Source organism: Toxotes jaculatrix, chromosome 12, assembly GCF_017976425.1.
Source record: "Toxotes jaculatrix isolate fToxJac2 chromosome 12, fToxJac2.pri, whole genome shotgun sequence".
Taxonomy (NCBI): Eukaryota; Metazoa; Chordata; class Actinopteri; family Toxotidae; genus Toxotes; species Toxotes jaculatrix.
In genome coordinates, this window is record NC_054405.1 from 18,848,869 (window position 1) to 18,875,810 (window position 26,942).

At 41.5% G+C, this 26,942-nt stretch overlaps 2 protein-coding genes across 4 annotated transcripts; one reads left to right on the forward strand and one right to left on the reverse strand.

Moving 5' to 3' along the window:
• Positions 1–1,380: 1,380 nt before the first annotated feature.
• On the reverse strand, positions 1,381–6,469 carry f9b (coagulation factor IXb). The gene is made up of 8 exons (XM_041051337.1): positions 6,287–6,469; positions 5,537–5,709; positions 5,415–5,439; positions 5,204–5,317; positions 4,914–5,045; positions 3,715–4,157; positions 3,172–3,316; positions 1,381–2,049 (listed from the first exon to the last, which is right to left on the reverse strand). The coding sequence occupies exons 1-8, from the start codon at positions 6,372–6,374 to the stop codon at positions 1,490–1,492; spliced, it is 1,680 nt and encodes a 559-aa protein (XP_040907271.1). The 5' UTR covers positions 6,375–6,469; the 3' UTR covers positions 1,381–1,489.
• Positions 6,470–8,386: 1,917 nt separating this feature from the next.
• On the forward strand, positions 8,387–26,013 carry fgf13b (fibroblast growth factor 13b). Of its 3 annotated transcripts, none has more exons than XM_041051340.1 (5): positions 8,387–8,579; positions 17,946–18,056; positions 20,163–20,266; positions 21,808–22,006; positions 24,644–26,013. In XM_041051340.1, the coding sequence occupies exons 1-5, from the start codon at positions 8,531–8,533 to the stop codon at positions 24,781–24,783; spliced, it is 603 nt and encodes a 200-aa protein (XP_040907274.1). In that variant the 5' UTR covers positions 8,387–8,530; the 3' UTR covers positions 24,784–26,013. The 3 variants fall into 3 exon arrangements, with proteins under 3 accessions (XP_040907274.1, XP_040907275.1, XP_040907273.1); XM_041051341.1 differs by lacking the exon at positions 8,387–8,579 and adding an exon at positions 13,426–13,492; XM_041051339.1 differs by lacking the exon at positions 8,387–8,579 and adding an exon at positions 17,189–17,390.
• The last annotated feature ends 929 nt before the right edge of the window (positions 26,014–26,942 follow it).

Genomic DNA, 26,942 nt, shown 5'->3' on the forward strand with positions numbered 1-26,942 from the left:
AAGTGGTTATGAAAACACTGCCACTTTATCACTAGGTGTGCTGAGGGATAATCTCTGAAGGGCAGAAAGATACAGTGTATAGTTACTGACAGCTTTTGGACTCAACTACAATAAACTGTGAATACATACAATTCTAAATTTTGGATGTTAAACACAACTTTGGTAAACAGTCATCCAAATGGTAACTCTTGTTTAGACAGTCAGATGACACTCAGCTATCAAGGGTACATTAGACTCCTATTGAATTTGCTGCATCTCTGGACTATTTAAATCTAATCTAATCCTGCTGGTGACATAAATCCTTGGACAAACTTTATTACTGTTTCCACAGATTCCTTTTCACAGTATTTCAAAGCCACTTGATGGTGAGTGCCAGGCTGTCTAAATAAGGTGTGTCCAGTGATACTCAATAATGACGAACATTTCTTCATGTTAAATTTATTTGAAATCCACCAAACATTATGTCAGCAATCGCGACTTATTATTGGGTTTGATCAGTTCCACAGTATCTGAAACTGGTGTTTGCTGCTTTTGCTCATTTTGCACTTTTTAGATATTTTGAATCATTGTGAATGCTTGTATTATAATGCATAATGTATATGATTATTTTCCAAAATATAAGCACAGGATTATTTGATTTGAATCAATCTGACTGATGGGATGTCTTTCCTACATAATGTAGTTTAAATCCTAGTAGGCTTACTGCGATGTGCCATGAAGTTAAACCCGCACACTTACTACTGCACCTGCACAGGTGTTTTCACTAATGTTGCCTGATGAGACCTCCTCTCAGGACTACGTTGATTGTGCTTGACTGACATCTTCTTAACTTTGCTGGTAGTTTTGTCACTGGACACAACCCATTTTCTTCCCTGTTAAAGGGGGTAAGACATATTGCTTCCTGCTGTAAACAGATCCTGCCTTGAGTTAAATCTGATTAACTCTAATCTGATCAAGTCTAATTAACAATATTAACAAGGGCTATGCTCCATTTAATAGTTTCAGGACCCTTCCACTGTGTGGCTCACTGACTGGTATCAGATACACTTAAATGAAACAGTACCATTGTTTATATTAATTACATCTGTGCTTTTCTAGCTATGACAAGTAAAAATTATTATTATTAAACTTTAAGGTCATGCAGCTTATGGTTACAGTGCTTTCCATATCAATTCCTTCCCCAGTGGCATTTCCCCACAGTATGTGAGTAATTTTTGCCTTGCCAGTGTTGATCTGATCACACTTTTATTTTGTTTGTTGACATCATGTAATTGTCACCACAACTCAGCCCAATTTCAGCCTGAGAAGATCAAAAGTTTTATGATGAGTTTCAAGGTATAATTTTTGCAATATTTAAACAGAGACATGCAAATACTCAGATATTTTGATTATGTTTTATTGGAAAGTTAAACCGTTCACTTTCTCAATGTATGAACAAGGCGAATTGTTTTCTTGTCTGACAGCTGGGTTCTTTGTATGAATCTGTTTTTCAGTTGGTAATTTGAATCCCTGTTCTCTGACTGATCCACGTGTAGTACCGCGAGACTCGAGTATAGATGCCATACTTCCCATCTTTGGCGCACTCTTCCCCCCAGCTGACAACACCAGTCAGGAACCAAGTGCCTTTGTAATTGGTGGCATGTGGGCCACCACTGTCCCCCTGGCACGAATCCTTCTGTTTATTTTGGAAGCCAGCACAGAACATAAAGCGTGTGATGTGGTCCCGGCTGCTCTGTTTACACAGGGTGCGTTCCACGTAGGGGACCTCTAGCTTCTGGAGTTTCATGGCCTCGATGCCAAGGAACTTCATCCGTCCCCAGCCGCTCACCAGGGAGCTGCTGGACTCCCTCATTATGGTCTCTGTGAAGTCTTTGGTGCCCAGGCAGATGGGACGCCGTTGGTTGGACAGTTCCACGGGATTGGCGAGCTTCAGCAGTGCAATATCATGGTTATATGGTGACTTCTTATAATTGTAATTGGGGTGGATATGCTGCTCTGCCACCACATGATCTCTCTCTGGACCTTCCACCTGACTCACATCATGTTCTCCTAAAAGCAGAGATTAATTTACATATACTAACATCCAAGAATGATCCAAGAAAGCAATTCCATTATTCATGAAGCAGAAAATAGGAAATGTATATTGATGATCTCACCAACATTTTGCCTAAATAAACCAAACATCACCAGTTGTAGGTATTTGTAGGGGATCTTGCCATGGTCTTCATCTCATTTTGGATTAAATGTTCACAATGCAGTAAGTATTAGACCTATATGTTCGAAGTGTTGTGTTTAAAAATAAGATGCCTAACATTTTTTAGATGGTGGACTACAAATCATTAATTCCTAAAATGGGACATTATGGGGGCTGCTGCCAAGAACACGAGGGAGAAGACCCAAATGCAGACATCACTAGATGGACAGATGATGATTTATTAAACTCCCTGGCATAAAGTAAGTGGCCAGGAAACCAATAAACTTAGGCAACTGAAAATCACCCACAAGGGATAAAACCTCAAGAAAAATCTTACTGGGTGAATCTGGCAATAGAGGTAAACCCAAAATGTAACACAAGGCTCAAACACGAGACCAAACCAAGAGCATACACATGTAGGATCTCAGGTGCAGACTTGAGCTCAGAAACACACATGACCACAGGGAAGACAAAAGCAGGTTCAAACACAGGCATGAACACAGCACAGACTTGGGCAGGAACACAGGTATAAACTAAAGCTTGACCACAGACAAACTGAGAAAGAGACAGGGGAGCAACAAGACTTATATACACTGGGGTAAATTGGCAACAGGTGATTCACATTAGGGTGGGCCAGACAATCAGCAAAGGCAGGCAATCAGCAAGACAAAGACAGGAAGTGAACCAAGACAGAACACAAGAGGGACAGGGCTACAAAAATAAAACAGAAAATGCTGAAACCAAAACTCAAGAAACCAAAACTAGAGTAACACAACTTTCAACATAAAGAACAGGAAATGCAAAACAAATCCAGGAACAGGTGCCAGTAGCAGGACTTCAAAATGAAATAAAACATGCAAATAAACCACATGGTCGTTTAAGACAAACTGACACAAATGGTAATGATTAAGACCAGGTTGTCTGTTTTCTAGAGATACAGATTGGAGATTCAGGATGATGTAATGTGTTTTACCTACCCACTCTGACGAAGAAACCTGTTTTAGGGATATCAGCCTGCACCAGACAGTGAGCAGCAGTGATGACCCATAATTCACTGAGCAGGGATCCTCCACAGAAGGGTTGCGCTCTCCCAAGGGCGTTTGAGTGAGACATCAGGGTCACCTGCAAACACACACAGAGACACTTTTACTTAGGCATTTGTTTCTCACACTTGCTGCCTTGTTGTTCTCTCTTAAATTTGTGAATGAATGTTCACATTTTTTTCTTTCCCTGCCCTTGTCTATTTTTTCTCCCCTTTTCTATTTGCCTGGGTCACGTGCCTGTCTTTATTCTGACTCCATACCTTAATTGCCCCAGTGGCCTAAAATTGTGGAAGGGGAGACACATTGCTGGGTTCAGGCCCACAGATAAGCATTTGCACTGCTGTAGTGACTATGTGCAAGACACCTAGGTGCAAGTTTCAGCTAAATGGATCCAGTCTGTCAGTATCAACTATTTGCCTTCAACTTACACCTGTTTCTCCATTACATATCACTACACTACACACCATGCAACAGTACCTGCCAAGGTATCTCTCCAGGAATGGCCTCGTCGCCTCCCACAATCCTCTGGTCATCGTTGCGTTCTGCTGTGATGGTGGGGAGCATGGGGAAAGCCCAGGAGGACAACTGCTTTTTCTCTGTGGCCGTTTCAGTGAGACCGCTCATGTCACTACTGTTCATGGCAACCTCAGCTGGATTTATAGAAGAGCTTGAGTCTGACTTCACTGATCGTACGTCTATTGCAGAGGCCGCAGAGTTGGTGTATCGGTCAGAATCATTCATAGGGAGGTCGTAGTAATCATATAACTGTGTTGTATTGTCCTCATAGTAGTCATCCAGTAGAGTTCCACGGAAATTGAAGCTACTCTCAGAGGCCCTTGATGTGCTTGATGACCGTAGGTTTATGATGGACCTGGAGCTGGATGGGGTGGACATGTTCACTATACCACAGCTGAATGGTCCTGCAGGGAAAATAAAGGCAAAGCAAAGAGGGAAATACCATGTTTTTGTCTCTTAGGCATCATAAAATTTTATAATGTCATGTGCAGTGTCTTAGAATTTGATGTATTTAGGCAGTTAGGGAGAGATGGGTAAAGTTGTCTCTGTTTAAGTTCAAGCAGTTGCTCAAGAATTGCTTGGTTTACATGCTGGTTTTCTGTGTGGTTCTCATTTAATATTCAAGCTGTCAGCAATAACCATAAATTCTACTTTATTCGACAGCTACAAACAGCAACACACAGCTCATGAGCCGCACTGCGTTCCGTTACTGGATGCCAAAGGGATGAGAAATGATTCCAGCTTTCTGTCTCGTTGCTGTTAAGGAGTCGGCTTGTACATCATACTTAAGGTCTGTTTTTTTAACAGGCTATCTGTGGGTGAGGAAGTTCATGTACAGTAGGCAACACCAGGATTTAATTTAATTACCATCACCTCAAATGTGGGTGTAAACGATGAGACAGGTGTAATTTTTTTTACAGTGGGTTTCTAGTGTTCTAGGATTGTTTCTGTTTGGGCAGATGTGCCATAGACTGTGGTTTCTTCTTCTGTTATTTTTTCTTTAAGTACTCCACTGAATAAAATATGTGTGTTCTGTGTTGATTCTGCATTCCTACATTCACTTAGGGCTGTGCTGAGAAATACAAAATAATTGACAATAACTGAAAAGACAGTATAAACAAATTGCATGAACAACCATTTTACTTGTCACTTTATTTTACCTGTTGGTTCACAGCTCCTCTTGTCTGACCCAAGTTTGTAACCAGGGGCACACTGGCACACAGGGCGCTCTGCCTGCACCACACAGAAATGGGAGCATCCACCATTGTTGACAGAACACTGCTTGGTCACCTCTGGAAACAGGCAGGAAAACAATTAATCTCTTTTGTGTGTTGTTCTTAAATATTTTAGCACACACAATGATGCCACAAAACTATATATACATATATAGTTGCAAAAAGAAAATAAAAACACTTGTTAGAGTTTTTCACATCCAGTCTGTGACACTCACCGATTTCACAGTTCTTGCCACTGAAGTTTGGTTTGCACCAGCAAACGTAGGTGCTGATTCCATCTTCACATACACCTCCATTCTGGCAGGGCGGTGGCTTACACTGGTCACCATCTACACACAAGTATAAAACCCCCACACACGCATTTAGAGGTGACCGTAAGCTCTAAATTCTGAGTAACAGTGAAAACTTGTCTTTCACTTGTCTTACCAATGTATTCAATCCAGAATTCCATCTGAAAGAGACAGATTAACACAAATGACAAACTTCAGAATTCAGCCATTCTACACACTTTATCATAGTGTGTGTGTGTGTGTGTGAGTGTGACCTACAGTTTTTTCATCGTTCTCAAACACCTCCCTGGCCTCTTCCATTGAGCAGACTTCCTCTTTACACTCCCGCTCCAGATTGTCTTTCTGAAGCACTTCCTCCAAATGGCCGCTGTTGTGCCTGCGCTGACGATGCAGCACTGTGTGTGCTGCCTCCTGAGACACAAACACAGCTCCTATGAAAAGTAAAGGAAATTATTTTAACAGCTCTGACATCAGTACTTTGTCAGCTATTTTATTCCATAATTACTCAAAACATTCACTTTACATTACTGTATTTATTTACCAGGGACAATTAACGTCAGGAGTCATATATGTGTCAGACACAAGACGAAAGAAAAGCAGACGAAACAACATCAATGAACATATACTCTACATACTGTAAGAAAACACAACATAAATCAATGGAAATGCTAATCAGTACTTAAGTCAGATTTTGAAGAAACATTTTTTGGAACATACTGAGCATGTGGCTAGAACACAGAGGACTGGGTTAAGTTGCAAGACCAGTTTGAGTAATTTCTATGATCATTTAGATTTTTTGCTGCTGTTCTCTTCTGCAGGGAAAATGACAAACTTTTACAACCACCTTTCATAGCTACCAGGATGAGACACAGATTTTTTTTTAGTGGTGTATTACTTTAAGACTTGAGGTCAGAGATCAGGCCTGATGATCAACTGTCCGACTTCCAGCCTCTTCCTATATTTCTGCCTCATGCCTCCTTCATCCATACCTGTTCCGCTAATGTTTACCTGTGTTCTCCTCTGTGATTTCAGCTGCCAGTCCATTAACCTTCAGGAGTAAACCAGCAATGAGGGCCAATAAACAAGCTCCGGCCATCTTGTCGTTCTCAGTTATGTGTCCGTCTTTGACAGTAGAGTCAAAGCCTGCAATCGGTGCTGGGAAGACCGATCCACCACTCCAAAGTACAGCAGCTCACTATTTACTCACCTGGGAGGCCACAGAGTATGTGTGTGTGTGTGTGTGTGTGTGTGTGTGTGTGTGTGTGTGTGTGTGTGTTTGTTCACATCTGTGTGTGCATGTGTGTGAGAGGGAGAGAAAAAGGATAGGAAAAAAGTGTGTGAGAGATACTGAATGTGTGTATACAAGAAAGAAAGAGAAGCATACAGTCACAGAGTTTGGAAAGCAGGTGAGCTTATGCAGTCATGTCCGATTTACATTGAGCAACAGCAAATATTGACTGTTTCTGAGAAAGAGAGACAGTTCTGGACATTGTAGTGCGTCTGTGTGTGTGTTTGTGCATGTTTGTTGACATTACCAGCTGTTAATCATGTTGTTTGTCATGAAGAGTCTTGTCTGATAAGCAGCTTTTTCAGCATGGCTTACGTGAGGGTTGCAAATGCGGTAAACGCGCACACACACACACACACACACATACACACACACACACACACACACACACACACACACACAACACACAACACATCACCATTTCAGCTGACAACTGTTACTGTAAGTCTAAACAGGTACAATCAGCCTAAAAATCAGCCTATTTCGATACAGCAGAGCAGACTGAGAACATGATCAGAACTCAGCTGGTCCTGCAATTTACACACTGAAGGAAACACAGCTCAAACTCCAAGCTGGATCTTGGGTATCGAAGGCTATTTGATTAGATTGTGAGTTACACAGGGTGTGGCTGTGGGCAAATCACTCTGATTGACAGCCAATTCAGCTGGCCTTGAGCCAGCAGCTCCTTGGCAACAACAGCCTTGTGGAGTTATTGGCTGAGGGTGATTTAAACGGGGTGAGAGAGGGTTGTATCCCTCTTTTTCATTAATTCACGCAATGCATTAGACCCACCCCCTTGAAAACTATAGATTCCACAGCAGAAGAAAATTGCGAGGGAACAAGTATGATTAAATCACTTCCTACTGATTAGTGTCCTGGGCCCACATCTTTCAGTGCTGTGAACAGCTGCTCATTGGTGGAGGAGGACACAGCCCTTTCGACCTGTGCTCTCATCGTTTCTCTCCCATACACAGTCACCACGCTCCTCGAAATAACGCATTTTCCACTGAGAATGAAAGGAGTGGCCGCCATGTTTTTATTTTGAGAAGACCGCTGCAATCAGTCACGTGATCTGTCGGCAGGCCAATTGAAAAGAACGGGACCCCCCCCCAAAAAAAACAACAAGAAAAAAAAAAAAAAAAACCCAAAACGTGAACATTTCACAATTTTCAGGCCCTAATTTTGAGACTGACACATTTTATACTGTGGACAAACGTAGCTATCTCACATTTTGATATGAGACCGGGTTTCATTCGCATAGTGTTAGACCGCTGAGTTTGCAGGTGGATCTACATTTATCGGATTGAAGACAACCTTGTGAACACAGCGACCTTCTTAAAGTCTAAAATGTGCATCCTACTATTGTACCCCCCCAGAAAAATCTGTTTCATTTATAGAAGCTGTAATAAAATAATATAACATTATCAAAATCCATTAAGTCCACAGTTGTGAAAGTTCAAAAAAGGCAGGAGGATCTTCCACAACCTGGCAACACAAAATTGGCTTAGTGGCACATGACGAATCTATGAAGCTTTAGTAATTTATTTAGTAACCGTTAATTACAGCTTATAACTCCCTCATAAAGGAGGCCTTCTAACAGGTAGCTTTTCTTCAGTTAATCTATAGGATGTTTTTAACCCTGAAGACTAAAAGAGCCTGTGCACGTTTTTGTGTAATCTCTCTTTGTCTCTCAACGTGCAGTTTTTGCGCGCGCACGTTTGGGAGCGATCCTGCTGTTAGATGGTGACATTCAGACTTACAACAGGCTCTGAAACAGAGAGAGGCTGTGGAGAGAGAGGGACAGAGAGAGGGACAGAGAGAGGGCGAGAGTTGGACTGATAGCTAGTCTGTATGTGTAGGGAAGGAAAAAAAAACACACAGGAGGAGGATAAAAAAGTAAAACGTATGCCTGAATCTCTCCCCTGAAGTTTGATTTCAGCAACCGGCAGCAGCGGCAGTGCTCCATGAGCGGAAAAACGAAAGGCAAAGAGGATAAAGACCATGCCGCCAAAGGTGAGTGATCATCAACACCGAAGTCTAATACAAGGAAGGATGTAATCTCATGCATTGTTTGTTTGCTTGTTTTTCTTTATTGGGAGCACAGAAGAGGGGATCTGTGGTAAAGCTTTCGCGGTGATGCTGAAATGAGCATGCTGCCCACTTATTCCCATTGTCCCCACAGTCCAGAATCCAGGGCACATAAACTAGACTACTTTAAAATGGCCTTTGTTGGGCGTTTTTTTAAAATGTAGGCTTTAAAGAACCCTGCAGAAAACTGTTATATAGATGATGTTGATGTAAACGCATTGAAAATTACATGTCAAAAATGGCATGTCTGTGAGGGTCTTCATTACAAATGTAGGAGGTCCTTAAACCGCACATGGTGCTCAAAAATGAAACATCCAATGTACGCCGGTAAAGTAAAATCAATTAAAGGCGAAATTGTTTCCCTCACAGAAGGGTTTCTGGCTCTCAGATCTCATTTCAGCAGCGCGTACACACACAGAAATTCATCTTCTCCCCTTTGGACAGCAATAAAAATCGACGCGCGATGGAAACTGGGAAACTATCATTGCCATGGAGACAAAAAAGGGAGTTGCCCGCAAGCTGAGCGCGATCTTGCATAAATTGTGTGTGGCTTACTCGAGACCTGTTCTCATTCATAAAAAAAAAAAAAAAAAAACAGAAACATGCAGCAGATTTGCATGAAAATGCAGTGAGATGAGACCCGACCAGTATGACAGCTCGAAACGTTACACGAAAATAAAATAAAATAGGTTTGAAGGATGGTCTTTGAGGTTTGTACTAGAAGCTTTTGTTGAACTTCTCAAAGCTGGTGACTGATTTTGTACAACTTGTCGGGTATTATCTCTTACATAGCACTGTGCCATTAGTGCTTGGTTGGTGGCTGCAACATGAAGTTCAATTGAAACCAGCTGCTGGTAGCAGAATAGTTATAAACCTAATTTATGGTAACCTTTACTCATAAAGCACCTTCGAAGGATACAAAACAAACACATCAATAAACAGAAAAAGCAATAAAACCAAGCCAATAAACAGGAAGGGGTGATGTATAAGAGGATTTCTCCACTGAGACACCAGAATAATAACCTCTGTACAGTGTGATGGAGTCCAATTCAACAGCCCTGTAATAAATACTGCCTTATGCTTTGTTATTGAAGTTAACACCATAGCTCAGGTGTTGATTCAACATTTTTTTTCTTAGAATATAGTTTGTGGTGTTTACATTGCGTCCACCACCTAAATGAGGTTCACCAGATATCAGAGCCTCCAGTCTAATACATCCCATCATACAGCTCATAGTACAGCCTCAAAACATACCGTAATTTCTCAATTAAACTGAGCATTTTAAGGAAAGCAGTATTTGTTGAAGGACTAGTGCATGGCATTTCTTTTCACAGGTGTCTCTATATTTTGCCCATTGTATTGTGAGCTAAAAGGGCAGCACTCCCAAATGGCTGGACTTGGTTTAATGATGAAAGTAACATCAAACCACATGTTAGCACTTTCCAAAAATAATTACTGAGGACTAACTACTCAGAAATGTTTACCTTGAGAAATGCTGAGAATTGTCTCTTGTTCTTTTTAACTAAAATGTCTTCAATAATGAGTCTCTCTCGTCAGCAGGGTTATAAATCACCATCACCTTGTACTTCTCTGTATAATATAAAGATTAAGAATTAAGGATTAAATTTGGGTAGAACAAGAACTCATTAACATCATGTTCTTATATAGGTTAGGCTTATAAAGGCGGATTATAAGTATTTGTGCTTGTGTGTGTGTGTGTGTGTGTGTGTGTGTGTGTGTGTGTGTGTGATTGTGTGTGTGTGTGTGTGTGCAGTCATAACAAGCAGCAGGAGAGGATTCACGACAGAGACACTATTGTTAATTAAGCCTGATTGTGGCACAGCAATATGGCAGCAGAGGTCAACACTGCACAGCAATTAAAGCCCATCCTATATCTACATCTGACTTTTCACTGATGTAATGCTGTCAGCATGTAGTCCAGCAATAATGCACTGCCAGCACTAGCAAGCATAAAACTTACAGATCCAGTTACCTGGTTAGTTTTGCATTTATTCAACACCTTTGAACAAATATGGAAGCCCATGTCCAACACTCCGCCACAAACGTTTTTGCTGCCATGTTTGCAGCTTGGCTGTAATGATGGCACTGTTGGTCTGCCAGTTCATCAGTCCACTACTTTGTTCCAGACTGAAATATCTCAACAACAATGGAATGGATAACCATTAAATCTGTGCAATTAAATTTTGCACAGGCATGCATGGGCCCCTAGAGAATGAATCCTGATGACTTTGGTGAACCCCTGACTTTTCCTCTAGCGCCACCTTGAGGTTGGCTTAAATGGACTGCATTTACATAGCAGATCATGAGAGTACAGAAAGATAAACATGATGTCTGCTAGATGAAGATGAGGCTGAGCACCTGGTGACCTATACAGACAAGATAATTACAGAGGTATAGATGGAGATTTTGGGAGGACACCCATTGACATAATGCATTCCCCATCCCTTTACCCTGACCTTAGCTATCACCACTAAATGCCTAAACCTAACCTTTATCCGAACCCTAACCTAAACCCAAGTCCAACCCTAGCTCTAAAACCAAGTCTTAACCCTCAAAGAGCACTTTAAAGTTGTGTGGACTGGCTAAAATGTCCTCACAACATCAAAATACCCTCACAATGATGGTTTTAAAAACAACCACAGAAACACATGCAGTCACACACAACTGTTTTCTGCAGAATGTTATCTGATAATATGGTGCCATCTAGTGGTTGATAATTTGAAATACTGGTAGTGAATGACAGCTGTTACTCTGAAAAACGTGTAGAGAAACACAACAGCAGTTTTTTTTTCCACTGGCTACCTGCCCAGGCTGTTGGCCGGGAAACCTTTGTCTGAGCGTACACGTACCTGCTGGCATCTTTGTGATTTGCTATTTCAAGCCAAGGCTACAAAACTATTTTGGGAGACATTATTTATCTGTCAAAAGCTATAATTCTACATCAGCTCAGTTGAGAAAAACAGAGGGAAAGAAAGAAAGAAAAACAGAAAGAAAAAAGAAAGAAAGTAAGAAATCTCTGACCACACACAGTGACTCAGTCAATCCATCTGTTTGATCTAACAGAGTTACTCACTGATCACAGGAAGCCATAACATAATGATACAATTAGATTAGGTGGGCAAAAACAATAAAACAATAAAATTATTTCTCTGGAAGCACTGCTTTTGTAGTCTCACAGAGATCTCAAAAAACAGAATGAGAAACACATTTATTTCAAAGATGTTTTTCTCAGATGACTTTGATGTTTCTTCTTCTATTAGCTTTGCTTTTCAGGTTGCTGAGTGTGTATTTTTTCCAGCAGCATCCTGTTTCAGTGCCCTCAACTGTTTTTATAGGCTCATGTACTGCAGTATGTGCAGCAGACACTCTGTAATCTGTAATACTTTATGTATCATCTCAGTAGTATGGATGCTGTTGTGTTTTAACAAGATGCTTCACAGGAAGTAACAGCACTACAATGTAATGGGCTGATGATATAGAGGAATGGGTGGCTGAATAGAGTCTCTGTGTAATCCTGGACTGGCAGCATTGCTCTGAGAGTGGTCACTATATAATGTGCTCTGATGGTGTATACTGAAGATAACCCACAGACCAAGTGAGAGATGCAGTGCAAAGCCATTAGATGTGTGTATTTTTGTGCATTTGTGTGCATGCTGTGTGAGTTTGTCTCTATTTTATAGATCCTTTGCATCAAGGACTTTTCAGTGGTTTTCACTTTTAGTGTTAATGGAGGATAATACTCGAACTTTCCAGTGATATTTGGTATCTTGGGAAGTTTGAAATCTCTGCTGGAATATAATAAAGTTTTACGTGTTTGAACAATGTTTGGTTTCACAGAAGTTTGTAATGAGGGTTTAATTAGTGCAGGAAACAAAAAGAAAACAAACTGGTTGTGATGACTTAAGTTATGGACTGCTGTGTTGTGATTGTGATAAATATTAAAATATTTTTTGAGGTAGTTTTTTTTCTTTTGTTAGGCAAGTAACCTGATCTCTTTCACTCAGTGCTGCTGGGCGTTTACTTGTTCCTCTTAGCTATATAGCTTTCCTGTGTTGTACATGTAATGGCTTTTTAGTCTTTTTCTCTTTTTCTGCTGGAGGCATTGAGTGCTGTGAATCACAATCACAAAATGTAGCTTTACAAAACAAGTTATATTAAGTTCAATAAATGATTAATCAATTAACTCATTATTAAAGTAAAAATGTGAAGCACTCTCTAGCTCCATCTTCACAGTTGTAAACGTTTGTAGCATTTATTTATTTATAGAAGAAGTGTGTGTCTGTTTAGGTGGATAAAGTTTTTTGTGTACATGGAGCTCACCTGAATAAAGTCAGGGGTTACTTGGAGGTCAGTAGCGAGCCCTTACAAATTACTACCTCTTTCTCTTTCTCTCTCTCTCTCTCTCTCTCTCTCTCTCTCTCTCTCTCTCTCTCTCTCTCTCACACACACACACACACACACACACACACACACACACACACACACGCTGCTTCCTCGATAGATCCTTGGATTTGGGAACGGCCTGCTGGCTCCCTTGCTCTCTTATTGTGCCAGATCAGCGGGGCCTCGAGATGAATCATTAATGACCGGTTCCAACGGCTTAATGGCCTCTAATGTTCTGTAATGATCTCCCGTCAACGCCATGTGCGCGGCCTTAATGGATCCAATACCGTAGAGAATTCGCTGGTTTGAACTTCGGTAATTCCTCCTCTTTTCGTCGAACAGCGCACAACAAGGAAGTGCGAAAAGCCATGAGCACAAAGCTCCGGAGCTTCACGGGCGCAGCATGACATTCCCTCTCCGCCGATCGACCTCAGGTAGGACCAGAGGAAACGAACTCTAATAACGAGATTTGACTCGGCCTATATGGTAATCCTGTTATAAAACTCTTAAAGGAAGCTGTGAGAAATTCAGCACAAGGCGGCAATCTGTATATAATGTGCTTTGGGAATAGACTGCCATAGTGCAGAAGGGATAAATATATAATGAAGTTACAGTAAAGTCAACAGACGCTCTTATAGTCTATAAACGGACTCTTAAAACCTCTCTCTTAATATTTTTTGTTAATTTTATAGATGCAGTCAGTTTCAAACATTAAAAAGTTCCCGTTTTATAAAAATTGTAATGGTTGTTGTTGTTGTAGTTTCAGTAAAACGCGTTTTAATTGGGTTCAAACTTGGAGCGCTGTCCTTGGTGCTGAAACCAGCGCCGGACGCGCCCCTCTGCTGAGCAGTGTCAGTGTAGAACGGCCCCAGCAAAACACAGTTTTATCAGATTGTTACCGGGACTAACACTTTAATTCACTTTGAATCACAAGAAATCTACAGCGATTAAATGTGAATCAAAGTTGTGACCGTTCTAAAGACACTGAATCCTGATCCTAAACGCTATCGTTGTCCTTAACGGCCATAACTTTTCACCTGAAAAATTTTACAAGATATCGAAATATCCCAAAAGTTATTAAGGTAAAACTTTATAACTTTCCATATTTATTTTATGGATACACACATTTGTGGTTAGAGTATATCACATGATTCACTTCTGCTTTTTATGGTCTACCTTCTGGCCTCACCAGTTTTGTTGTGTTTAAGTGTTTAACTCTGTTGTGAACACCGCTGCAAGCTGCTGGGTTTCTATTGTGCGAGGCTGATTCTACTCTAACTGGCATTCATGGTCAGACTGAGAATCACACACATAAGGGCTCTCTCTGGGTATTTGCTGTAAAGATAGTGTAGTTTTCACTGTCATTATTAACTCCTTCTTCTCCAAAGACTGTTCTTAAAACTGCCTGTAAGGGGCGCCAAAGCTCCAAGTGAACCTTAAAGATGTTTAGTGGCTTTGAAACAGAATAGACTAGATATAAAAGCTTAGATTTGATTTTTAAATACCATGCTTCATTTGTTTCTACAGATGCAACAGTCTAACACATTTAGGCTACTTTGTTATATTTACATTTTTAGACTTTAGACTTCCTTTGTTCACGATGGGTTTTTTTTTGTTGTTTTGTTTGTTTATTTTTTTTTTTTAATCGATGATGTTTGGCTGTGTTTCTATTGATTGCCTTGTTTTATGCAATATCTATATTTTTTATCATGGTAATTTAATATAAAGGGTGAAAACGGCAGTATTTATGTTTGTCACGGTTTGTTTACACTGCAGCTTGTACTGTTGTACTGTTATATTTTCTCAGCTCTTCTTTGTGTGGCTTTTGCTTTTAGGGGCACGTGGTGTGGGTTTAAAAGCAGGGATCTCATGAATGAAAGATGAAGGACTAGACCAAGCTTTCAGTCATTTCATTACACTGGTTGCACGTGTTTGCTTCCATATTTTGATGTTTTAGATGGCATCACAGATTGGTTATAAAATTTTTTATGGCTGAAGTGTTGTCGCTCTTAGGGAATGTATAGCATGTGGGCTGAACTGTACAGTCACATCTAAACTATATTTATCTGTGCATTTACAAGGGTCTTACCTAACCAGAAGGCCAGAAGGTGTTACTTCAACTCCTTCAGTCAAGGACAGGCTTAAGGCTCCGCTTCAGTGACCAGGTCCTGACCTCAGTTTCTGTCCACAGTCCATCACTTTCTCCTCCACCCACTGGCTCATTCTCACAGTGGGCTACAGCTTACTGAGTTTGCCCTCTCTTCCGTCATGTAATTTACTGCTCACCACATCCTCTTGCTCCCCAGCTATCGATTTTCACTACGTTTTCCACTGGCGAACAGCATGCAATGGCTCTGCCTGCTGTTTGGCGCCAGGTGCCACAGGTCGACCTCAGCTGTGAGTCAGTCGGCTATTTGTCCACCGCCTCGTCTTCCTCTGTAGGTACCAGTTGGAGTTACAGTTGCCATGCGCCATTGCAGCTGTATTTGGTGCTGACAGCTGTGCATCTGTTTTCCTGTGGGGGCTGCCTGTGGCCAGACGACGTGCACGAAGTGGCTGATTGTTGCTGTATGTGTGCCTCTGCCGCTCTGGTGCTGATGCAAAGTGAACATCTAGAAAACGACGCAGCTCATCCAGACTGAAGCTCTGTCTCCGTTATTCACCTCCTTCATGCACGCTGCAGCCTTTCAGTAGTGGTGAACCTCTGCACCAAAATAAGATGAGAGCCCCTCCTTTTTTTCCCTCCCTGTCTTTCTCCACTTTCTCACATACACTCACCAGGTCTCTCTCTCTTTTCCAATATTCATGCTTCACTTATTTTACCTTTTTTTATTTTCCTCATGCCTCCTCATATAAAATATTTCCTCCTCTACACGTATGTCTATATTTTTCTCCCTCTCCAGTCCTTGCTCTTTCTCTCTCGTCCATGTTCACACACTTATTATTTATGTCTCTCATTCTTTTGCCTGTCCATTTTCTCCTTTCTTTCATTCATTCTTCTCTTTCCCCGGTTCATTTGTAGGTCGTGTATTTTCTACAAGCCCCCAACACTCACACACCATACACACACTCTGTGTTGCCTATCTCATTTTCTCTCTTACGCCCCCCCTTTTCCATTATTCCTCCTCTCATTCATTCACCTGTCTGTTTTCTCTCCCTCTTATTTCACTGTTTATTTTCCTCACTCTTCCTCCTATATTACCCCCCCCCCCCTAATCCCTTCCCGCTCCCCCCTCTCAATCTCCCTGCCTATCACACATCACTATTCAGTGTAACATGTAAATATCATGCCACGTGGGGTTCAGGGCTACAGGTCCCTGATGAGAAAGAGCTGCCCCCAAACCCCCCTCATCAGACCCCAACTCAATCCGTCCCCCTCCCCACATTGAGACACACAAATTACACGTACACACACACACACACACACACATACACACACACACTCAGGACCCCCCCCCCCCCCCTCGTTCGTCTTCCTCGGGGCGGGCAGGGCTGCAGCAGTTTTATGAACGGCACGGCTGCATCATGATCCCTTTCCCACTGAACCGGCACCGAGCTGTTTCATTGACAAACATTCCGGTTGCTGCATTTCTGTCACGGACGGCGTCGAGGAGCGGAGCATCGCCGGGGGAGCGGTGCAGAGCAGCAGCAGCAGCAGAGGAGGAAGCAGCAGCTGCAGTGATCATCAACAACAACCGCCGGTGTCGTTCGCACCAGCTCATAAGCTGTTGATTCGCCACTTGGACCCGGACTGGATCCTCACGCAAAACCCTCTTCTTCCTCCACGCTCTCTCGGGACAGCCACAAGAAACATCTGAGGGGGAGCCAGACAGCTTTTGCCACTCAGACCCATTGTGGGATGTGAGGCGGCGTCGTTAACGCTCACTCACAGGCACATTACTGGATTTGTTTTAACGACTTCCATGAAGCGCCCGGACGCGCCGATGGAGGATTCTGGACGCCTTATAAAATCACGGATATCTGCGAGCCTGCAGCAGCCGGTGTGTGATGCGAACTGAGCCGTGGGTGGTGTAGACCCCCTCCCCGCACCCCACACACCCCCATCGCCTTATCCCCGAACTCTCCCTCCAACCGGGACGCACAGCCTCGTTTCACTCCACCGGGGAAACATGTCCCGGGCAGCGGCTATCGCCAGCTCCCTGATCCGCCAGAAGCGGCAGGCAAGGGAGCGGGAGAAGGCGAATGCTTGCCGCGGCAGCGGCAGCCCGAGCAACAGCAAAGGCACAAACGAGAAGCCGAGCAAGCTGAATGTGTTCTCGCGTGTCAAATTGTTTGGATCGAGAAAGAAACGGAAGAGAAGGCGACCACCAGGTCTGAGGGTGGGGGAGAGGAAAGTCTGAGATCCATGGGCTGTACCACCACCCCAACCATCTTCACCATCATCATCACCATCATCACCACCACCAACCAACACCATTTTCTCTGGTCCCTCATCACTTTATCATTTGTCACCCTCTGGATAGTCTCCATTAGCAGTGGCTCACGAATCAATCCTGTTGTATGAAACCACAAACATCACATGTATATAACTTTGTATTGTCCTGCATCAAAGTGTGATAGCAGCATGTCTCTGTTATAACTAATGGAGATCTCAGAAAAACAAGATCCAAATTTAAGCTTGAGCTGCTCCAAACATCATGAAACATCTGTCGATTATTATTTGATTTTTACATGCGCCACTGTGTACAGGGGTCAGGGATTGGTAATGGGGCCCTCAAGGCCCAGTGATTGGAAATATAAACAGCTTCTCCCCCTCTGACACTTCCGGCTTCCTGCAGACTGCTGGATTTGTGAAGATATGTGATCACATGACAGTAAGAAGGGATGAATGCAGTTAATGTGACTCCTCTCCTCTCCTCCTCTCAGAGCCCCAGTTAAAGGGCATTGTGACCAGGCTTTCCAGTCGCCAGGGTTTCCAGCTGCAGATGCAGCCTGATGGCACTATTGATGGAACCAAGGATGAAGACAGCACCTACGGTAAGCCTACCCTTTGGACATATAGAAAATGCGTCTTGCCATCCAAATATCTCCATTTCCTTCATTTGCCTTTTTCATAAATAAACAGTCATTTTGATTATCGATTCATCAGCTATTTCCTTGATATTCAGTTGACTGTTATATATGAAAAGAAAAGCATCAAATGATTGCATTTTAGAAAATGGAACTAACACGTTTGGTAAAATGATTTTTACGGAACTGAAGTTACCATGAGCAGAAAGACAAACATATGTTACTCCAGCCCTAACAATAATAAATATAGTCTTAAAATGTCTATAAACTGCTTTTTCTGTCCTGGTCTCATGAAGATTAATTGAACATAAATGAAACAACAGAAAGTCAAAGCGTTTGTTGTAAAGAAAGCTGACACCTGGATAGCAGGATTTCAACAGGTTGGATTATATGTAGACATAATACGTCAGTCTGAGACCGTAAGAGCAAAAGAAGATAAACATGTTACTGTAGAGACCGATGTTTTCTGCTGATTTTCATATTACATTCTTACTCATAATGTAGTTTGATAAAATCAAGTATTACTACAGTAGAACATTGCAACATATGGAAGGTTCAGTATCTAGAAAGGTCTGATTTAATTTACGGTTAATTTCCACGTATGCGCTTTGGAGTTATCCAATCTAGTTAAATCCAATTGACAGATAAGCATCACCCAGTGGAAATCTAAAAGTGTGAATTTCAACTGAGACACTCCCTCGACAACATGTGTTCATTTAATTAGTAAGAGGGTGGATGCTTCTCCTCCAACTGTCAGACACAGCAGTCTATATGTGTTAAATGTTTCCCAGTTAAAGAAATCAATTAAATATCCACAGGACGTACAGTGCAATGTTCAGATCCCGGAAATGGGTTGACCTGCACCAGTGAACAAATTCTCCTTTGCCTGCTCTATCTCCATCTTAGTCGCTCTCTTCCTCACACACACAAACACACACAGGCTGGAATGTGTGATTGATACGGCTAATTCAGTTCTGTTGTTGTGGCTCAGACGGCAATCACTCTCTTTCCTGTGCACAGTTGGTGTTGCCAGCATTAATTTCTGCTACTTCTCAGGCCACCAACTGCTGGGTACAGAGAGAAAGACGTGGCTACAAAGGAAACGTGTTCTTTAATTAGATGATTACATGGTGTATACATCATGTAAACGCCTACCCACATGAAATCCCATGACGACAGGGTTCGAATGGATAATCCATGTAATCCATGTCTCCATATAACCACATTCATTATGGAGAACATGGTTGGCTAAATGAGTATAATTAAACAAGGGCCTGACTCATCAAACTGCCAGGAATAATTATGTCCCTTCTACAGAGCTTTTACTGTAGAAACATAAATAACTTTTTTTTTTTTTTTTTTTTGGTTGTGCCTACTGAATGCAAACTACTGGCTTAAAACAACAACAACAACAACAAAATGTCACCCTCACTCTCCCATATCCTTTTATAGTTTTAGTAAGATTTATTCACTTAAATCTCTCCAAACAATACCTTCTTCAGTGTCTTGAATTTTTACCTACCATGGACCTCATTTTGCCCTTGGTTTCTTTTCTCAGATTACATATTGGGTTTTAGACTGTTGGTCAACCAAAGACGTTTTTCAAGACCTCTATTTTTTTACTCTATTTTTCTATTAATAGGAAAAAATAGTTGACAGGTTAGTTGATAATAAAAATAACTGTTAGTTGTCTGGGTATTTTCATTATTATGATATGATAGAAATTCCTGAAAACTCTGACTCTGCCTTTTCTGTTGAAACTTGTCCTTGCACTACCAAATATTTACCAGACCTTGCTTTGCTGCGTGCCTTTTAATAATTTTTACTCTTTCCATCTCATGCTTACTGGGCTATTCCAGGCCCTCAATCCTTAGTGTAATTCAGTAGACTCAGAGTCAGACTGACCTTGTAAAATAGCATCGCTGTGGTAAAATGGAGGTGACACCATACTAGACGCAACATTGATATTGATGAGAATTTGTCTGTTTCCCTGTGTTCACTGTGTGAGTGCTTGTTTTTTTGCTGTGCGTATTTGTGTGTTTTATGCCTGCGTGTATTTGTGTGGGTGTGTAGCTGTGTTCAACCTGATCCCAGTGGGGCTTCGTGTGGTGGCCATCCAGGGTGTCCAGACCAAACTCTACCTGGCAATGAACAACGAAGGCTTTCTCTACACCTCTGTAGGTCACTACACACACACACACACATTCTTGTCTTACATCAGTTGTGAGGACACTCACTGATACTCACATTCCCTAGCCCCTTACCCTAATCCTAATCTTAACCATCAAAACTGAATATCTAACCCAAACCCTAAGTCTTAACCCTCAAACAGCCATTTTAAGGTGTGTCAGAACGTGACCAGGCAAAATGTCCTCACTTGCCCAAAATGTCCTCACAGTGGTTTAAAATTCCAACCTGTCCTCACACTGTGTAGCCATACAAGTACACACACATACACAACACTGCCACCACCACCACCATCACAGATCATGAGGGACTCTTCTTTTCAGTGTGACCAGTCCCATTATTTTCCTATCATTACATCAATACTTTAACTATAGTGTTGCCTTGTGAGTCAGCTGCCATTGTGTGTTATAATCCAGTGTCTGAGCCTCCCTTATCTGTCTACTGATATCGTGGCTTCTCAGGATTGATTTCAGATCATCGTCCAGCCTCCTTTTGTTTATCTCCCTTCAGTCATTCTTTGATAGGAAGATTACTGCGTGTCCATTAACACAATTTGTTTTCATGCCTTTCCCAACTCGGTATATACGTACATCTCCACTGTGCATATACTTTCTCAGAGAGGTCAGAAGGCAGTGTTGGCTGCAGTGCAGTGCATTAAGTGCCTCACTTTAGCTCTTGAGTGGTGATGGTGGGTGGTGTAGATGCAATGACAGGAAACAATCAACAAAAATAACGCACACCGCCGGCGATCTAAACAAGGCTGCGAGACCAAATGATGAAAACTAGCAAGGAGGAAACATAAAAATGACACACTCCTTGGTGTAATAACAGCCATGCTGCTACGCTTGTGCAGGCACGTATGCCACCACAGTATCTGGCCCATCGTGTCCACTCCTGGATGCTTTGGGTTGTCTTGGCCACAGTCATAACGCTGATATCACTTGTTTCATCTTCTCACCTGATATTAAATAACAGAAAAGAAACACAAACACACTAAATATTTATTGATTTATACACACAAGCAACATTGGTTTGTCTGCTCTTACTAAATCTACTGGAAGATCACGCACAAAACTTGATCAAAATTCATAGGAGATTAATGGATGACATAGAGAAAAATCACTCTTTCTGTATCTTTCCGTTTCCCCCGGCAACCTGGGTACCATCTTTCTCTCAGTGGGCTGGTTGGTATTCAAGGGAGTAGCTGGTTGCTATGGAAACGCAGGAATAAGGAAATGCAAATGTCAGCTGTCCTAAGTTGGTGCAGTTTGTTCGTGGAGACTACAGCCTGGCCGAGATAATGATTCAAAGAGCAGACCAGCTGATGGATGAACACACTGAGGGTGATATGGGGGAATGATTGAACACTTTCTAATGGAGTTGCCATTACAAACTCATACCCTCTGTGACTCTGCTCCTTCTCTGCAGCTAACCCTCCCCCCACCACCACCTCTTCCAGTCCACTTAATCACCTCCTTGTCTCCTTTCTTTTATAATTCCTTCTAATATCTGTCACATTTCCCTCTCCCAGGAACATTTTACCCCGGAGTGTAAGTTCAAGGAGTCTGTGTTTGAGAACTACTACGTGACCTACTCCTCCATGCTGTACCGGCAGCAGGCCTCAGGCCGGGCCTGGTATCTCGGACTCAACAAGGAGGGTGGAATCATGAAGGGGAACCATGTCAAGAAGAACAAGGCCGCTGCACACTTCATACCGAAACCGCTCAAAGGTAGGACCGGTAGAAACATCCAAACAGAAAGCCTCACTGTGCAGAGGTTTGGCACCAGAAAGCTGCTTTCACATTCATCTGCTGAAAGGCTAAAGTTTCTCTGTGCTCACCTTAAATCTCAGTTTAAAACATGATTTTGTGACGCCTCAGTGATTTAGGAGCCTGTCGTTCAGTACGCAGCTTACACAAGTGTGAAGTGGACACGTGAAACTTTGAGAATGTATACAGAGGCTCGATTTTTCAGTTGAGAAAGTTCAGCATGCCAATTAAATTTTTTTAATTGGCATGCTGAACACTTTTTTTTTGCTTATTCATAGATTAAGGGTTTTTCCAACTAGGAGAAGAAGTAGACATAATTTTAAGAATTAAGTTGTTTATTGAACTTTTTTGTTTTGAAAATATCAGACAAATTATCATTCAAAGCTGAGTATTTCATATGTCTTAAAGACTCTGGTGTGAGAAAAAAAAAAAGAAAAGACTAAAGAAATAAAGAAATGATAAATGAATAAAGCAAAAAGAAATAAATAAAAAGAAATATAAAAAAGAAATAATGAAAATGTTATGTGAAATATCTTATCATTAATAGCAGGAAACCGGTTGAGAAAAAGGATTTTCAGGGTCTTTGAAACATGTCTGGAGGAGAGCTTTAAATATCCGTGACTAAATAATGAACGATCAAAGTCAACTGTAGGAAAAAACATTCTTAATTATTATTTAATAAGCTGAACATTCAAAAGCTAATCTTCCTCATCAGGGCTCTGTGGGTGTGGTTTGATCAGATTTAATTGACAGTTGCGTCTCCCTGGCAACAATCAGACAACCCACCATTGTCATCAATGGCGACTCTGATTGCTATTATGCTTTGGTCTGATTGGTGCAAGGAAATGTGTGAAACAATGATAATAATAATAATAATAATAATCAAACCAGACAGACAAATCAGACAAAAACAAATACTGAAATCCCTCCAGTGAAATAACCAAAATTACAGTATATGTTCTGTATATATGCTCATGTAGGACCTTTTGTATTGTAGGTTCTTGAGGCAGTGTCATTTCTGTTCCTGTATTCAACACACTGTATACATGAACTTATATGTTCAATATAGATGTAGATGTTTTATGATGATACAGAGCAAGACTTTTTCATGTTTGTGTGAATGTATTCATTTATGATTTTGAGAGCTTTGTGCTCAAAAAAACAGCTCATCTCTGGTGAACATAGTGGAGTATTTAGCAGCTTAAGAGTCAGATATTTCCTCAGCAGTTGATGGAGAGCAAACTGGAGCTAAAAGGAGAGCGGATATTGGACTTAGATTCATCAGATGGACACAAACACTACTCCAAATGAATGCTAATGTTGTATCTGCTGGGTGCGTCAATAGGCAGCAGTGTTGTGTTATAGCTTGTTTCTGCTGCTTCCAATTGGCCATAAAAATCAGTTACTGCTGTTAAAGGCTGTGGCCAAGAACATGAGGGAAGGACCCAAATGTAGACACACCAGGCGGACTGATGAGTGACAGTGCCATTTTACTGAACATAAAATCGCTGACAGAGTCTGTGAGGCCAGGAAACCAAAATTCAGGAAAAAGCTCAACATGTCCAAGTAGAGAAAAACAAACAAACTCGAAGGCAATTCGGGCTCTACTGACATGACAACAGCAAGGAGGGTAGTCCATGAGAAAAATGAGGAGCAAACATGAGAGGAAAACACAGGAGCCACAATGACGCAGGAACAGAGGAACAAAGACAGGCAAGGTAATAGGTACAACTCCAACAGGGCTACAGTTAGAAACTCAGGAAAGACAACAGGCACAAACTTGGGCATGACAATGGGAACAGACTCAGGCATGAACATAGACAAACTGACAAAGTGACAGGGGATCAACGAGGCTTAAATACACTGGGGCTAATTGCCAACAGGTGGCACCAATCAGGGTGGAGCAGACAATCAACAAAGGTGGGTAACCAGAGAAAAGCAGGAGGTAGACTGAGAAAAGATACACAAAGAATGGGGCTGAAACCAAAGTCACAATAACGTGACTTTCAACATAAAGAACAGGAATTACAGAGCAACCAGGAATGCATAATAAACAGGATTCTCAATAGCTAGATAGTCCATAAAGAAATCAACAAAAGTTCAAAAAGAATTCAACACTCACTAAGGGCTGATCCAAACAAAGGGTCCACTATAGTCCAAAACCAGTTCAAAAGAACTCCAAAAGAATCCAAAAGAGTTCAAAACAGTCCCCATGGGGACTGATCATAACAATTGTAGGTGTGAGGAAAAAAATATTGATACTTTGCAGAAACTGAGGTTTATCATTGTTCTTTAATTGTATACTCATTAATGCCTAGAAATCATCATTGTTCTACATTAAATAGAGAATAAGACCACAAGAGCAAGCTTAGTTTTGTAGGAATTCCGCTCTTATAGTCAAATAAGGATCTAAAACCAGAATTAATTAGACTTTTGACATAAGGCAAACCCTCACTTATCCACATGCAGGAGGACTAAATGTACCGAACTTCCTGTGCAACACTATGCATACCAAATGAGTAATTCAGTTAGACCAGTACCAAAGGCTGAATTAATGATTCTTGTTTTGTGTGTGTGTGTTTGTTTGTGTGTGTGCAGTGGCCATGTACAGGGAGCCCTCCCTCCATGACCTGACAGAACTCTCACGGTCAGGCAGTGGCACGCCGACCAAGAGTCGCAGCGCTTCGGCCCTACTTAATGGCGGAGGGAAGACGCCCAGCAACAATGACTTGTCCTAGCCCCCCCACCCCTCACACACGCACAGATATACAAGCACACACACAAACACACCTACACACACCTACACGCACACACACACACACACACATAAACACACACACACAGATCTCAGGCCAACATGCCCACACATCAGACTGGTGAGGGGTTGGAGGAAGCGAAGAGTAAATGAAGGACGACAGGAATGTGTTCTTCCACTTAACGGAGCCCACTGTGACTGACTGTGATGTAAATAAATTAAGGACAATCAATCCGTCTGACTCTGCTGCTCTGGTCTCCAGAGGGACAGGACCTGTGAATCTCTTCCCTTGACTACTCTTCCTGCTGTATCATACCCAGATAGAACAAGGGAGGGAGAGAAAGAAAGAAAGAAAGAAAGGGGGGATTGAGTGAGAGTCAGTCAGTCAGTCACACAGTCCTATAAACAGACTGTTACAGAGAACCAAAGAGTCCAACTAAGTTATTGCTATGAAAAGGCAAGTGGTAAGAAAGTTACAGAGCGACAAAGGAGGGAAGAAAGTCTTTATCTATTCTACCGTACGCTATGTTTACACAGAGCTCATGGGGTTAAGTCATATTTTTAAAAATGACGAACGTATTCCTTGTACACTTATGAGGACTGATCATTTGTTTGCATGCATGTGCGCCTGTGTGTGAATGTGTGTGTGTGTGAGTATGTGTGTCTGTGTGAGTGGCCAAGTACATGCTGTGCTTGAAGTAGGTGTGTTGTGCGTGTGTGTGTGGGCGAGTGAGAGCGAGTGTGAGCGCACGCATGTGTCTTGGGGGGGATTTTACCTTTTTAAGATCTGTTGTATATCAGACAAACCTCCTGAGGGCTTTAGCAGGTTAAAATAAGGTTTACTGTATATGCTTCCATGCTTACTTCTTACAAGCAACGCTGTTGTTTATCTTTCCGTTTGTTGTTGTTGTCCCTTGCCGTTTGTTTGTTTGTTTGTTGTTGCATGGAAGCTTGTGGACCTCTGCTCAGTAGCCGCATGCTGAAGGTCCTTTTTTTCTGGTCTTATGTGTTCCTGACCAAAAGAGAACACTAGTGAGCCAATAGTGTCATACCACAACACTAGTGAACCAATGTGAGGGTGTTAGAACACTACTGGACCAATAGTATTGCACCAGAACATGAGTGGACCAATGGTGTTGGACCAGACCTTTGGTGAACCAATGGGAGCACAGATTAACTTAACATTTTGGTTCCTGCTGTGGACAAACTAGAAATGCACTAAATAAACTCTTTATAAAGAAGTGAAACAACTGTCTTGTCTTGTCCTGTTAATCTAATCTTTTTTATGAATATTGTAGCCTCAAATGCTTTGAGGCTACAATATTAGAGATTAAATCAACATTACAAGGTAGAAAACTGTTCAGGGTCAGTTCACCCCAATTACAAAAAAAAAAACCAAAACACACTTTCATGCTTATCTCTTATGAAATGCAGATACCATGGTTTTAGTTTTGAGATACGGGCAAATAGAATCTTGTTTTTGGTGAATAAAAAGTCCTGTTAAAAATGTCTTCACACCAGAAAAGTATTCTCAGTCAGCATGCATAATAAAAACCATTTCATTTTTGGGTGTGCTGCTGATGAACACAATTCTCATACACAAAGGAAATGGGGGATGGTAATGGTGATGAGACAGCTTCAGATAAACCTCACAACACAAAAATTAACAATTAAAATTTATAGGACTATTATAAAAATATTTATTCTCAGTACAAACTAATTAAGTATGTTGATTTGTTGTATATTAACCGTGTAAAACTACAGAATTTTGGTCACACAACAATGTTCCAAGTGCTCAAATTTGATTTTGCCACTAGATGGTGATAATGGTCCAGAACTGTGATGCCACTATTGGTTTCTTACAGTGAACTTATTCAGAGTAAGTAGCGGGGGAGACACGAAGTCTTCTTAAGAAATTTAAGAAACGTAGACAAAGAAACACAATTAAACAGCACAGTAGACAAAGTTCCTTGATAAAGTAATCATTTACTCCAACGTGTGTGTTTGTTCATATCTCTGTGATGAGCAGGGAAAGCAGACACAGGCATTTATCCTCAAATGACTCTGCTAAGAGGGGTGCAAAGGCTAATTTAAATACAAAAAGATAAAGTGCAAAAGGCAAATATGAAAAAATACACATAT

What these genes read in the sequence shown, in the direction of transcription:
- fgf13b (XM_041051339.1), top strand. Translation starts at nt 17,189, where the DNA reads ATGTCCCGGGCAGCGGCTATCGCCAGCTCCCTGATCCGCCAGAAGCGG. An exon ending in AAGGCTTTCTCTACACCTCT is followed by an intron (nt 20,267 to 21,807) that starts GTAGGTCACTAC and finishes TCCCTCTCCCAG; the next exon opens with GAACATTTTACCCCGGAGTG. An exon ending in CATACCGAAACCGCTCAAAG is followed by an intron (nt 22,007 to 24,643) that starts GTAGGACCGGTA and finishes GTGTGTGTGCAG; the next exon opens with TGGCCATGTACAGGGAGCCC.
- f9b (XM_041051337.1), bottom strand. Translation starts at nt 6,374, where the DNA reads ATGGCCGGAGCTTGTTTATTGGCCCTCATTGCTGGTTTACTCCTGAAG. An exon ending in TGGCAAGAACTGTGAAATCG is followed by an intron (nt 5,046 to 5,203) that starts GTGAGTGTCACA and finishes GCCTGTTTCCAG; the next exon opens with AGGTGACCAAGCAGTGTTCT. An exon ending in AGGTTTCTTCGTCAGAGTGG is followed by an intron (nt 2,050 to 3,171) that starts GTAGGTAAAACA and finishes CTCTGCTTTTAG; the next exon opens with GAGAACATGATGTGAGTCAG.